This window comes from Paroedura picta, chromosome 6 (assembly GCF_049243985.1).
Source record: "Paroedura picta isolate Pp20150507F chromosome 6, Ppicta_v3.0, whole genome shotgun sequence".
Taxonomy (NCBI): domain Eukaryota; kingdom Metazoa; phylum Chordata; class Lepidosauria; order Squamata; family Gekkonidae; genus Paroedura; species Paroedura picta.
In genome coordinates, this window is record NC_135374.1 from 104,686,188 (window position 1) to 104,700,666 (window position 14,479).

Sequence of the window (14,479 nt, forward strand, 5' to 3'; positions counted from 1 at the left end):
CTTGATCTATTTTGAAACTTCTTTTATGCTTTTTTGAAGTCCTGCAACTCTTCTTGCACTCAATTTTAAAAACGCTATGTTGATTTTAAGGTTTTCTCCACTATGCTCTCCCAGCACCCAACTCCCACTCTCATTTTTCTTTACTGAACTCCATCATTTACTGATGGTGAGGCAAGGATGCCAGCCTCCAGGTGGGACTTAGAGATGCCCTGGATTAACAGCTCATCGCCAAGTGATAGAGATCAGCTCCCCTGCAAACAATGGCTGCTTGGGAGGGTGGACATAACATTGTGCTCCAGAAGTCCCTCCCCGCCCCCAAATCCATTCATTCCTGGCTCCAGCCACGTAGTCTCCAGGTATTTCCCAGCCCAGAGCTGGCAACCCTATAGGTGAGGGCTATAAAACACTAAAGTTCGATTACAACCTTGTAACAACTTGCTTAAAACAAATTATTATTATTTTGGAAGAGTGGTCATTGCTTTCACAGTTGTTGCTTTCTTCTTTAAATGCAGTGACAAAAATTCCCAAAAAACAAAACAAAACTGGGTCTACAATTCTCTAATAATCCCAACCTCACACCGGAAAACACATGCAGCGCGCGTCATTCCACGCCGTTCCCAAGCTCTGTCCTTATTGCCACAGCACGACTCCTCCGGCCCCACCGCCTCTTACAGCCTGTCTGTCGTTCGAACTCTATAGTGCAGGCTTCTTCCGCCCGAAGTGAAGCCCACCGCTCGACGCGCTTCCGGCCGGCGTCCGCTGTTCTCTTAAAGGGAAACGGGGCGATAAAGCAGCCTCGTTTCAAACAGCCCAGCAGCGCATTCCCCCGGGCTTTAACCCCTTCTTCCCCGCACGCCGTAGAGGCAGGCGAAGGCCGCGCAGCGCATTTCCGCGCGGGGGGAAAAGCTCGCTAGACCCTTGCGTCTTCCTCGTCGGGATCTCGACCCGGGAATTGGCTGGTTTTGCACTGTGAGGTAAGACCCCTGGCGCATGACGTGGGGGCATGCGACTGGGTTGCGCATGCAAGCACATGCATGCTCACCTACCCACCCAGCCAGCCAGCCAGCCAGGGGGGAAATGTGAGGGATGGGGAGCGGGCAACCCATCCCGATCTGGGGAAGACTTTTGCTCGCGGTGGTCCCTCGGCCGCAGCCCAGGATGCTCCTGCAAGCGGCCTCCTGATGCGCCCCCATCACTCCCACCCTCCCGGCCCCTTTCTTCCCGGGACGCGTTGGCGCAAATCCGCGCATTATGCAGAAGGCAGCGGAAAGGTGTTGCGGGGCTGCAGGTGAAGTCAAGGCTTCTTTGGGCCAAGGGAGGTCGATGATTTTCTTTTTTGTTGGGCGAGGATCCGTCGGCGTTGGGCTCATCTTTTGGCGGTGGGAAGCGGGTCCGGAGCTCCCGGATCGTGGAGATGGAGGAGGACAGGGGAGCTGCAGCAGAGCCTCCTCCTCGTTGGCCCCCGAGGGAGGAGATTTTTAGATGCTGCTTCCCCATCGGGAAGGGCAGGGGATTTGGGAAGGCGGGGAAAGGGGGAAGTTTAAGGGAAAGCAGGTGATTCTTGCTGTTGTTCCATAAGAAATGGGCGGCCAGGTAGTGGCTTAGTTTGTTCTCAAGAGGTGCATTACCGGTTCTAGGAACATATAAATAGCCATGCTGGAACAGCCCGACAGGTCGTCCTCGGCCGGCATCCTCTTCCAAATGACAGCACTGTGAGATGCCGCAAGATCTCCCACCACGCACAACACATAAGCTCTGCACACAGGCTATGGGTGGGCACATGATCCGTGTTTAGATGTACAGTGAGCGTGTGTGCTACTTGCATGCACACCCTGCAATCTGTTTGCAAGAGCCAACATACCTTCAATTTAGAAATGAAACCCAGGACCAGTAGTTGGATAAATAAGAGGGGTGAGCAGGGATGCCAGTACTGGGTTGAGAAGTACAAGGAGATTTTTGGGGTGGAGCCTGAGGTGGGTGGGGTTTGGGAAGGGGAGGGACTTAAATGGGGTTCGATACCTACTTACCTTTGAGCTGCCATTTTCTGTAGGTGATCTGTCACCTAGAAATCAGTTGTTACAACAGATCTTCAGCCATTACGGGGAAGTTGGCAACCCTACTAGGTAGGGTGAGGACTGGGGTGGGAACCTCATCAGGTACCATAGAGTCCAGTTTCCAAAGCAGCCATTTTTTCCAGGGGACCTAATCTTCGTAGTCCTGAGATCAGTTTTAGGAGGCAGAGGTCTTCAGGTCCCACCTGTAGGCTGGCAACCCTAAGTCACACATTGAGCTGTATGTATGTTGAATGTAACGTGAGCATTACTTAACTTGTGGTTAAAAAAAAAATCAAGTGCACATTGTTCTCTTACCCTATAACTAATGGACTATAAGTTATGAGTAGGGCAACGCATGATCCATGTGTGGCGTTCACTTGATTTTTTGCTGTGCCAAAATCTTGTGCAATTGTTCAGTCCCATTAGGTCAGCCTTTCTCAGCTTTTCTACTGTTGAGAAACCCCTGAAACATTCTGCAGGCTTCGAGGAAACCTAGACGTGATGCAATCATGCAGAATATGGTTGGGAAGCATAGCCATGTACACACACACGTGTACACACACACCCAGGACCCTCCCCTTCCCAACCATATGGCCATTTTGAAAGGTGGGGTTGGCATGATCATATATGGTCATGTCACCTGATAAATGTTTAACAGTTTTTAAAAGCATGTAAAAACCGATTGACCCACCAATTCAGGGAGCCCTTCCAGGGCTGTCAAGAAATCCCAGAGTTTCAGGAAACCCTGGTTGAGAAAGCCTGTATTAGGTGCATGTGATTTAAACCTCACATTTATCCCCCCCACACACACACACAAACCTCTTTCCTGATGTTAGATCTACTGTGAATTCAAAACACATTATATTGCCTACACTTTTCTGATTGTTGTGCAGTGACCATATTTTAGTCTGGAATACAGATACATACACACGCACACACACACATATATATATACATATATATGTAAAGGTATCCCCTGTGCAAGCTGCTGGGATTAAACTCCCAGCCTCATGGACAGAGCTCCTATATGTATAGGAATATATATATTCTTTATAAAAGTAATTTATAAAAGCCACTGAGGGTCCCTATTGGGGAAAAAGGCAGATGTGGGAAGAAACAGAGAAAGAAGCAAGCAGTGGAAAATCCCAGCAAGCAGGAGAACGTTTTTCCATCCCCCCCAAATGGAGACTTTGGGGGAAGGATGCCAACCCTGGGTTAAGAAATTCCTGAAGATCTGGGGAAGAGCCCGGGAAGGACAGAGTCTGTGGAGGGAAAGGAGTTCAGCAGGAAAATGATCTCATCCAGCCTACCTTCTGAAGCTGTTGTTGTCTTCAGGAAGCCAAGCAGGGTTGGTTTGGTTCAGCACTGGGATGGGAAACCACCAAAGAGGTCTAGGGTCACTGCTACCTAGAGGTAGGCAATGGCAAGCCAATTTGGAACATCTTTCACAACACAGCTGCAGTAGGAAGAGTCAGAATTCTGCCCCCCTACTGCCCCAGAATTCCTCACCATCTCCCTGGATCCTTCCACTTCAGGAACCCCTAATTTGCCACCTGTTCTGTATCCTATTTGAAGCAGCCTGCCACTAAAAAACACAGTATAAAAATAGCCTTGAGAAATTATTATTATTATCTATCGCATTCATATGCCGCCCTTCTCTGACAACTCAGGGAGACACAGTATGATATAAATATAAAATAATATACAGCATAAGCAGCATGAAAACTACCCATAAAACTGAAGTATAGAATTAAAGAGCTGATAACATAAAACCCCTAATTAAAAAACAAATGAAAAGATGTGTTTTAGCCTGGTGCTAAAAAGAATGTCAAGTAGGGACCAGGTGAGCCTAGGGGGAGGACATTCCAAAAGTGAGGTACCACCACAGAAAATACCCTGTTCCTAGTTATCCTTCACCTTATCTGTGAAGATGGGTACAGAGACCAGGGCTTGAGAGGCCGATCTCAACTGGTGGGCTGGGCTGTATGGCCCCAAGCCATTTAGGGTCTTGAAGGTAGGAACTATCACTTTCAGTTGTACCTGGAAAACAGGTGAGTAACCCAGTGCAGATGTTTCACCACAAGGGTGATAGTATCTCTCAAACCAACCAGTGCATGTTCACATCAGTCTCCATGGGACTTTATTTTCAAGAATTTCTGCTGTTTGCTCTAATTCTGTTGATTTTCAAATTGTTGTTGCATGGTGATTTTTTGGGGGTTATCTGCCTCACTGCAAAAGAGTTCTTTATTGTCATTAGCATGAAAACTGAGGAATCACTGTCCACCCATTTGGAAAAGTGATGCCAGAGACCTATAGCAATCTGAGAAGGTAAAATGTCATAGCAGCCTTCACATGGAGGGAAGTTCTTGAGCTACAGTTGGGAGTTTCCATAATGATGACCTCCTTCTCTCAGGCTGCCCGCCGCTCCAGCATCCATCTGATGGAGAATGTGGCACCAGGCCTTCCGGCTGGGGCAGTAGCTGCTGTATTGAAGCCCAGTGAGGGACTACCGGAAGGGAGCCTGGCCGTACGTGGCTATGACTTTGACAACGGGCTGGACTACCACACCCTGCTCCAATCTTATCAGACCACGGGTTTCCAGGCCACCAGCTTTGGGCAGGCTGTCAATGAGATCAATCGCATGGTGAGTACCTGAGATAGTTCTTGATCGGGGAGAAGGGGAGAATGGCGGAAAAGAAGTGGCTTAAGTTTCAGCCCCATTCTGAAAAATTAGTACTAGGATAAGGTGTCCAGATTGTCCCACTTTTGGAGGGACATCTGGGGGTACCTGGCAAATTGTACTTATGTTGAAATTAAAAAATATATATTGCAATACTATTTTTGCGTTCTATGCGTTCTATGAAACTTTTTGTTGATCCATATAGACCATTTTTTAAATCAAGAACCCCCCCCCCCCGATCAATGGTGTCCCGCTTTACCAATGTTAAAATCTGGTCACCTTATGCTAGGAGGGAACATCAGGGGAAGACCTTGGCTTCTGTGGCCAGTTTTCTGGCCTTGAAAAGGAAATGGCTGGCTGCTGTGTGAAAAACAATACTGGATGAGATGGGCCACTTGCCTGATCTAGCAGGACAACTTTTCTGCACTTTGGGTATGGAGAACATCGGGACTGTCTTCCCCATCCCCCATCTTTTGTGAAGCGTGATTTGTGACTGTTTTCCTCTCTACTGTAGATAGAAGCCAAGTTGACACCACTGGGAGAGGAGGAGGGGAACCATGTTGACCTGAATCCCTATCCTCGTCACCGAACCGGCTGCACAATTTTCTTGGGCTTCACCTCCAACCTCATCAGCTCAGGTATCCGTGAGACCATCCGCTACCTGGTGCAACACAATATGGTATGGCGCAGTCCTCAGAGGGGTTTACTTGTTTAGCGTTAAGGACAAAATACTCTTTGGGAGTTATGTGGGTGAGAAAGGGGTAAGAATGAGTTTTCGAGAAAAAATTGTGTTTCACAGCAATATTTTCCAACCACGTGTGTCCATGATAGGATGGGAGAACATATTCCATGTAAACTTGATCAATGAAGAGCAGGAGACAATTTTTTGAAGAAGCGATACATTGTTTGCAGTTGTTTCTTATTGCGGTGGCTAGTTAATTATTTAGAGCCCCAGTTTATGGAATGTCCTACAGCTGATGTCCCTTTGGCTTCTTCAGGTTGATGTTCTGGTAACCACAGCTGGCGGAGTTGAGGAAGATCTGATCAAATGCTTGGCACCCACCTACATTGGGGACTTCAGTTTGCGTGGGAAGGAGCTCCGACAGAATGGGATTAACAGGTATCAGTAGTGATCAATAGACATGGGCAGGAGTTTCCAAGTAGTCTGAGATAAATTGTCTCCTATTTCCATGAGAACTGTATAGTGCAGAGGTCCTTCATTGGCTATTAGCCACAAGGTACGCAAGGAATACCGTGTCTGGGACAGTGATGTTCTGTATTCTTGGTGTTTGGGGGGAAAGACTTCTGGCCCCAGAGATGAATTGGATGTGCAACTGGCCTGATCCTACATGGCTTCTCTTGTAGAATCAGTTTGGAACAGGCCAACAGATCATCTAATCCAACCCTCTGCTCAATGCAGGATCAGCCTAAGGCATTCATGATAAACATCTGTCTAGCTGCTACTTAAAGATTGTCTGTGTGGTGGAGCTCAGCATCCCCTTGGGCAGCCTATTCCACTGCTGAACTACTCTGACACTGATTTTTTCCCTCCTAATATGTAGTACTGATATCTGTTAGTCCCTCACTGGGCTTCCCTCCTGATTTCCCTCCTGATATCTGTTATAAAGGTAAAGGTAAAGGTATCCCCTGTGCAAGCACTGGGTCATGTCTGACCCTTGAGGTGACGCCCTCTACATGTAGTTTAAACACGTTGTTGTTGTTGTTAGGTGCGAAGTCATGTCCGACCAATCGCGACCCCATGGACAATGATCCTCTACCATTCCCCGGAGTCCATTTAAGTTTGCACCTACTGCTTCAGTTACTCCATCCAGCCACCTCATTCTCTGTCGTCCCCTTCTTCTTTTGCCCTCAATCGCTCCCAGCATTAGGCTCTTCTCCAGGGAGTCCTTCCTTCTCATGAGGTGGCCAAAGTATTTGAGTTTCATCTTCAGGATCTGGCCTTCTAAGGAGCAGTCAGGGCTGATCTCCTCTAGGACTGACCGGTTTGTTCGCCTTGCAGTCCAAGGGACTCACCAGAGTCTTCTCCAGCACCAGAGTTCAAAAGCCTCAATTCTTTGACGCTCGGCCTTTCTTATGGTCCAACTTTCACAGCCATACATTGCAACTGGGAAGACCATAGCCTTGACTTAAACACATTACTGCGGTCCTATCCTCTGATGCCAGCAGGAACCACTCCCTGTCCTCTTCTAAATGACAACTTTCTAAGTATTTAAAGAGAGCCATCATGTAGAGAGCCTCTCAACCTCATCTTCTCCAGGCTGAGTGTTCCTAGGTCCCTCAGCTTTTCCTCATAGGGTCTGGTTTTATGAGGTGTTCTTAGGACGTGTATGGAGGAGGTAAGGGCAGTGAGGGGGCAAAGTCCCTAGCCAGAATTTGCTCATCAGCAATGCCTCCTCTTCCCCCAGGATTGGGAATCTGCTGGTGCCCAATGACAACTACTGCAAATTTGAAGACTGGCTGATGCCCATCCTGGACCAGGTGGTGACAGAGCAGGACACAGAGGTAAGAGCTGCAGTGTTAGTGAAGAAATTGGCCCGATACTCCTATAGGGCAGTTGGAAGTAGTGCAAGATTGAGGGAGGGAATGAATGGGAGCCAGGTGCAATAAAATCTTTTTTCAAGTGTCTGGACTCTTCACAAGTTTTTTTTGCTCGTATCTCAACTTTTTCCTTTCTGTATTTTGGGGTTTTTTGCTTGCTTGCTTGATTTCTGCTCCTTGTATATGAATGTTTCTCCTTTTTTTGAAAAAAAAGTACTTCATGCGAAGACAGTCCAGACCTCTGGAAATGTTCCGCTTCCCCCAGTGGCCTGCAGAAATATCATCCTCATCTAATTGTGGTGTCTCCCCTCCTTTCAGGGTGTGAAGTGGACACCTTCAAAGCTCATTGCCCGGCTTGGCAAGGAAATCAACAATCCTGAATCAGTCTATTACTGGGCACAAAAGGTAGGCTGAGGAAGGCTTTGGCATTTAGCAGAATGCCTTTTCTTTATGAGGGGCTGGGTTTGTGCCTTGTGTTCGCGTGCTATTTTTTTCTCTCTGCCAGTTTGTGCTCCTCTGAGTCATCTCCTTGACATTTGAGATATCACCCCAAAGTTTTATTATTTTTTTTAAAAAAACTCTTTTAATCCTTCCATAAAGTCACTGCATTGGTCTGCTGTAGAACAGTTAGATTTGAGTCTTGTAGGGCATCTTTTCAGATAAAATGGTTCTGCAGGACATGTAAGACAGAACTATTCCACTGGGCCTATGTTTGAGTCTATAAAGCAAAACAATATAAGAAAAGTCATTGACCTCCCTATGCATATCCAGACCCATGAATATCCACTAAGAACCTGTAACTGCTATATAAGGTGCCCACTTTGTGTTTAACATGAGATAAGGTATGTTTTAGCAGAGAGTGTACCCAATTTCTTTTGACACTTTTGCTTAACTCTGCACTGTGCTAAAGGTATGCTTACAAACCCTGCTCTTTTACTAAATACTTTATGAATGTGAAAAGAAAAGAAAACTCACTGATCTCCCTGCACATATCCAGATCCACCTAATTAATGTTATCTGAATATATTTTACTCCTCATCTGGATAAGACGTGGCAGAGGGCAAAACAGTTTGTATTTTATTATCGCCTTTTAATAACTGAGACCTCATTTATTTTTATTTTATTTATCACATTTACGTTCTGCCCTCCGCTAAGGCATTTAAATCTTATTTTTGTGACTTAATTTGTATATTTTAATGTAGTAACCTGTAAGCTAGAAATGTTGTTGTTGTTATTATTATTAATAATAATAATAACAATAATATAAATTATAGCAATAATCGCAATAGCAGCTAAAAGACCAGCAAGAGTGTCAGGGGGTACGCTTTTGAGAGTCAAAACTCCCTCCATCTGGCACTGTAGAACCAAAGAAATGAGTTCTTTTAATCTAGTCAGAAGGTGGGAGGAGTGTTGTAACGAATGCTACTAAAGGATGCAAAGGTACAATCTGTATTGTAATCAGCTTTATTCCTCCCTAAGTATTTCCCCTCTGCTCTAATCAAACAGATCTACCCATTTAATCCTATCAGTTACCTGCAAAACAGCTCTTCCTTCTGCATTTAATCTCATACTTCACAGAACAAGGGAGGCATTTTAGACTTCTCCCCCCCCACCCCCAAGCAAACACTGAATTATGCTTGCGTCCATCTGGTGAAATTCTCCACTGACTGTGCAGCTTGCGTTCCCCCGCAGAACGGCATCCCTGTCCTGAGTCCTGCGCTGACCGACGGTTCCCTCGGGGATATGATTTTCTTCCACTCCTATAAGAAGCCAGGCCTCGTGCTGGACATTGTGGAAGGTGAGTTTGATTTCTAGCCCATCCAGGGAGCATACTGTAGATTTTCTAGCTATAAGTTTCTCTGAGTCTTTGGGAGGACGGAGGCCACTCTCAAAAGTGCTCACGGTGTTGTGAAAAATGATTTTTTGGGATGGGTTTGTGATTTAAACCAATATCCTTATTGAATATGAGATTAAATCTGTGTGATAGCTTTGAGACTCCACAGAATCTGAGACATAATAAGCGGGGAAGTTTTGTTTTCAGACAGTGTTGCTGTATCGGTTAAGATCGGCTTGTTTTTCACTTGGGCGGTTATTCTTTTTCTTGAAATAATCATTCAGTTTTCCTTGAGTAACTGTTAAACACATCTGCTTACTTAGATTCACAGTTAACAAACGTGAAGAACATTTCTTGGACAGCTAACCGGCTTTTCTCTTTTCTCCTCAATTAGTTAAATTGTAATAACAAACTGATTCAATCTCACATGTTCTGACTGAAGTAAACTTTGTTCATGACACACTTTTTTTTGGGTGCAATAACTTGTTGAGAAACTGACTCAAAACAGAATTCTCCCAGCATGCACTGCTCCTTCCTCCAATATGAAGAATGCTTGTAGGCCAGGATATAAAAAACCTAATGCGGTGGCTTCTGAGCATAATGGTGTCTCAACAGCCAGATATTTGAGTTGACTGCCCCAAGTGGTGCTCAGTTGGCTGTCCTCCTTCCCTAATATCTGTTTCCATCCCACTTGTAGACCTGAGGCTTATCAACACCCAGGCCATCTTTGCCCGGAAGACAGGAATGATCATCTTGGGTGGAGGTCTCATCAAGCACCACATCGCCAATGCCAATCTGATGGTGAGGGGGATCACTGCTCTGTAGCCATGACAACATATGAGAAGAAGGCAGTATTGGGGTCAGGAGGGCAAGATTACAGAGGACGTTTGGTCTATGAGATAAAAGGGACCTTGTAAGCCATGCAGTTCAAGGCCTGCTCTACAGGAAAGCCAAAGCTAGAGAATTATGGAAAATCTACTACAGCTTCCGCTTGAAGGTCTCTGGGGAGGGGGAGGCTACTCTCTCCCTATGGTTTCATTAGTGTGGTAGAAAGTGCTTTATGTATCAGTGGCCTGGTTGCTTGCATACATGGTATAGTGGTTGAGAGTGGCAGCTTCTAATATGGAATTGGGTTCCCCACTCTTCAACATGCAGCTAGCTGGGTGACCTTGGACCAGTCATAGTTCTCTTAGAATAGTTCTAGCAGAGCTCTCTCAGCCCACCAACCTCACAGAGGGCAGGGGAAGGAAAGGGTGTTTATGAGTTGCTTTAGGGTGAAAAGTGGGGTATAGAAAGCCAGCAATTCTTCAGCTGGAGAAATTGTTCTCATCTCAACAAAGGCACAAAAAACCTGGGTTTATACTCCAAACCAGCACCTCTCCAAGTACTTCTGATGGCTGAACCTTTTCTGATTCATCATGGCTTTTTCCGCACTGGTGGAAAATGCCAAGAGGGCAATCATATGGGAGCGGGACTAATCTCTGCTTCCATATTACGCAGCTGTGAGTCAGGCCCCGTCTGGGGGCTGCTGCAGATCAGGCCCTCAGTTCTTCCATCTTCTCTTAGTCCACTGCGGGGGCCAACATGGCCTGTCCAGCAGCAGGCCCATGTGGATAGGCAAGAGCTGGGCCTTCCAGACCAAGCTCCTCCCTATCCTATGGTGTCCAGAGGGGACAACAGAAGTGCCCCGGTCGGCTTCACAGTGCTTCACTGCTGGGTGGAACGGGGCATTTATTTTTTATTTTTATTTTGCAGGAAGGTGGGATTGCGTGGAATGCAATCCCACCTTCCTGCAAAATAACCTCCCACTCAGCGGAACTATTCTGCTACTGCTTTGTTTCCCAGGGGGATGCATTTCAGCGCCAGAGCAGATCCATTGCTGAAATATGTCCCTTTGTTGTTGTTATGTGCGAAGTCGTGTCCGACCCATCGCGACCCCATGGACAATGATCCTCCAGGCCTTCCTGTCCTCTACCATTCCCCGGAGTCCATTTAAGTTTGCACCTACTGCTTCAGTGACTCCATCCAGCCACCTCATTCTCTGTCGTCCCCTTCTTCTTTTGCCCTCGATCGCTCCCAGCATTAGGCTTTTCTCCAGGGAGTCCTTCCTTCTCATGAGGTGGCCAAAGTATTTGAGTTTCATCTTCAGGATCTGGCCTTCTAAAGAGCAGTCAGGGTTGATCTCCTCTAGGACTGACCGGTTTGTTCGCCTTGCAGTCCAAGGGACTCGCAAGAGTCTTCTCCAGCACCAGAGTTCAAAAGCCTCAATTCTTTGACGCTCGGCCTTCCTTATGGTCCAACTTTCGCAGCCATACATTGCAACTGGGAATATCATAGCCTTGAGTAAACGCATTTTTGTTGGCAGGGTGATGTCTCTGCTTTTTAGGATGCTGTCTAGATTTGCCATAGCTTTCCTCCCCAGGAGCAAGCGTCTTTTAATTTCTTTGCTGCAGTCCCCATCTGCAGTGATCTTGGAGCCCAGGAAAATAAAATCTGTCACTATCTCCATTTCTTCCCCATCTATTTGCCATGAATTGAGAGGGCCGGATGCCATGATCTTTGTTTTCTTGATGTTGAGTTTCAAGCCAACTTTTGCACTCTCCTCCTTCACCCGCATCAACAGGCTCTTTAGTTCCTCTTCACTTTCTGCCATTAGAGTGGTATCATCTGCATATCTGAATATGTCCCTTATGGGGACACAAAAAGCTGCAGAGCATGCAGCTCCTCAGCAACCCACTGGTGGTAGCCCAGTGTGGCTACCACTGTGCCGAATTGCCCCATGAGGGACAAACTAGAAAGTGTCCAGCTTTAACTGCTGGGAGAAGGTCCACAGTTCAGTGACTGAATGCATTCTATCTGTTCCTTGTATGCCTTTGCACCCTTTTTGCAGGGTGCACAACCAGGTGAGTTAGACTGGTCCACAGTTAATGAGTTTCATGGTAAGGTGACCAGATTTTAACATTGGTAAAGCGGGACACCATTGACCGGAGAGGTTCTTGATTAAAAATTTGGTCTTTATGGAGCAACAAATATTTTCATAGAACGCGTAGAACGCAAAAATAGTATTGTAATGTATATATTTTAAATTTCAATGTAAGTACCATTTGCCAGGTGCCCCCAGATGTCCCTCCAAAAGTGGGACAATCTGGTCACCTTAGTCCTTAGTCCACAAACATGAGCACTAAAATTGCTTGATTGATTGATACATAGCAGGACTGAGCTGTTGGAAGGCTGCTTACCAGAGCAGAGACTCTCAGTATAAGATAGCTGTGAATAGTTCTGAACACCTAACTCAGAATAAGTATATGTATGCTGTGCTGAGAAAACAGTTTTTGGGAAGCTGACTCTGCTCCCTGTGCCTAGTTTCACTCCTTCCGTCACCTCCACAGAGAAACGGAGCTGACTTTTCAGTATATGTCAACACGGCACAGGAGTTTGACGGCTCGGATTCGGGAGCGCGGCCTGATGAGGCGGTATCCTGGGGGAAAATACGTACGGATGCAAAACCTGTCAAGGTATGTGTGGGACAGAGAGGGGAGAAGTTGATTGTGGAACTACAGGGGGTAGAGTTTCCCCAAGAGCTTATTGCCGACTATAAATTTTAAGACAATTGGGAAGAAGTGTTCTGAATTCTGCATCTGTCCTGGTGCTGAGAGCCGGCATAGTGTAGCGGTGAAGAGCAGCAGCCTCTAACCTGGAGAACAAGGTTTGATAACCTGCTCCACCACATGCGGTCAGCTGGATGACCTTGGGCTAGTCACAGTTCTCTGAGAGCTGTTCTCACACAGCAGTTTCTCAGAGCTCTCTCAGCCATACTTACCTCACAGGGTGTCTGTTGGGAGGAGAGGAAGGGAAAGGGGTTTGTAAGCCACTTTTGGACTTCTTCGAGTAGTCAAAAGCGGGGTATAAAACACCAGCTCTTCTTCTGCTGCTGGCAGGTTTATGCTGATGCTTCCCTGGTCTTCCCACTGCTGGTCGCACAGACGTTTGTCCAGAAGTCAAATGCCTTTGCTCCAGAGAAGCAAAACGACTAAGCGGCAGGCATCTCAGATGTGAGGATTCTTCTGTACCTGTCCAGCCCGTAGGCAAGACACCTTAGTTGCTAGCACTCGCATGGAAACTGTACAGGTGAAGGCAAGAGAACTGCAACTGCTATAGAAGGAGATCTCGCTCTTTCTTCATCCACCGTGACTAACGGCTGCACTCTGAAAGCAGGTCTCTTACCTGGGTTGCCCGTCCGATTACAACCTGAGCGTGTGAAGAGTATAATTTCTTCCACTTTCTTCCTCTTGTGTCCCCTTCGTCTGAAAGCAGCATTTGGGAGCAAAGACTGTGCAGGTTGTTTTCACAGCCTGCTTCTTCTGGGATGGTGGGATGGCCCCAGGAATCAAGGGTGGCTCCTTTCCTTGCGTTGGCTTTGGCTTACAGTCGGCGCAGGTTGTCTCTGTCAGTCCCCTTTTAATTTATTGGTGTGTTTTGTTTGGAATCACCCGCAAACTCCAGCTTCCTAATAAAACGCATTAGTCTTCAAATGGGTGTGTTTTGTTCTGCCTTCTTCTTAAGGATGTGACCAAATTCAGGATGTTACTTACAGATGTATGCTGCTCACATTATGGGTTCCCCCTCCCCTTTCTGAGAGTGGTTGGGTTGCAAATCACTGAATTCATGAGAGCAATACTAGGGAGGTCTATTCAGAAGTCAGTCCAGTTTTTTCATTGGAGTTTAATCCCAGGTAAATGTTCTTGCAGCCTGCATGTGAAGTTGGTGAACTCTATCACTAAGGTTGCTTGTTGGTCTGAACCGGGTAATTGGGACCACATTCCTATTGGATAAATCTCTAACTCTGGGTGGCTAAGTATCATGGAGAGCGATGGAATTGCATTACCTTTGAAGTTTAGTCTCAAAGCTGATCTAATGTAGGACAATCTAGCAAATTAGCTTTGTGGGGGAGGGGTCTGCTGGGCTAGTCGGCCAATGGCCTGACTCAGTAAAAAGTGGCATCACACACTGATTTATTACAAACTGAAATATTTTGTGATGCAAAAGTCTAATGAAATATTGTCTTATGGAGCAAGTGTAAAACCGTAAACAATTTTCCTGGCTTGAGTTGCTGGCAAAAACAGGCGACACATCCAAATGCATAGCAGAATGCGGCCATTTTCACTTTACATCGCATTGGTTTCCAGGCCCTGTATATTTCTTTGATGAAACATCTCTTCCCTAAAGCAAAAAACCATTTCTGGCTTTCCTTCCACTTTGCTGGAGTAAGAGGTGGATGAATTCTTACACAGCACACAAGACAGCTGACCTTAATAATGATTTGCACATAGGAGGTTTCTTCAATTTTGCCTC

General features: G+C 46.3%; 1 protein-coding gene across 2 annotated transcripts; it reads left to right on the forward strand.

Moving 5' to 3' along the window:
• Positions 1-761: 761 nt before the first annotated feature.
• On the forward strand, positions 762-13,659 carry DHPS (deoxyhypusine synthase). Of its 2 annotated transcripts, none has more exons than XM_077343879.1 (10): positions 762-974; positions 4,468-4,698; positions 5,249-5,413; positions 5,733-5,854; positions 7,161-7,257; positions 7,612-7,698; positions 8,986-9,091; positions 9,825-9,928; positions 12,517-12,642; positions 13,066-13,659. In XM_077343879.1, the coding sequence occupies exons 2-10, from the start codon at positions 4,495-4,497 to the stop codon at positions 13,159-13,161; spliced, it is 1,107 nt and encodes a 368-aa protein (XP_077199994.1). In that variant the 5' UTR covers positions 762-974; positions 4,468-4,494; the 3' UTR covers positions 13,162-13,659. The 2 variants fall into 2 exon arrangements, with proteins under 2 accessions (XP_077199994.1, XP_077199993.1); XM_077343878.1 differs by lacking the exon at positions 762-974 and adding an exon at positions 985-1,288.
• The last annotated feature ends 820 nt before the right edge of the window (positions 13,660-14,479 follow it).

Bases quoted from the DNA above. Each gene is read 5' to 3' on its own strand.
- DHPS (XM_077343878.1), top strand. From the start codon at position 1,004: ATGCGACTGGGTTGCGCATGCAAGCACATGCATGCTCACCTACCCACC. The intron at 5,414-5,732 runs GTATGGCGCAGT...TGGCTTCTTCAG, and splicing joins ACCTGGTGCAACACAATATG to GTTGATGTTCTGGTAACCAC. The intron at 5,855-7,160 runs GTATCAGTAGTG...CTCTTCCCCCAG, and splicing joins CGACAGAATGGGATTAACAG to GATTGGGAATCTGCTGGTGC.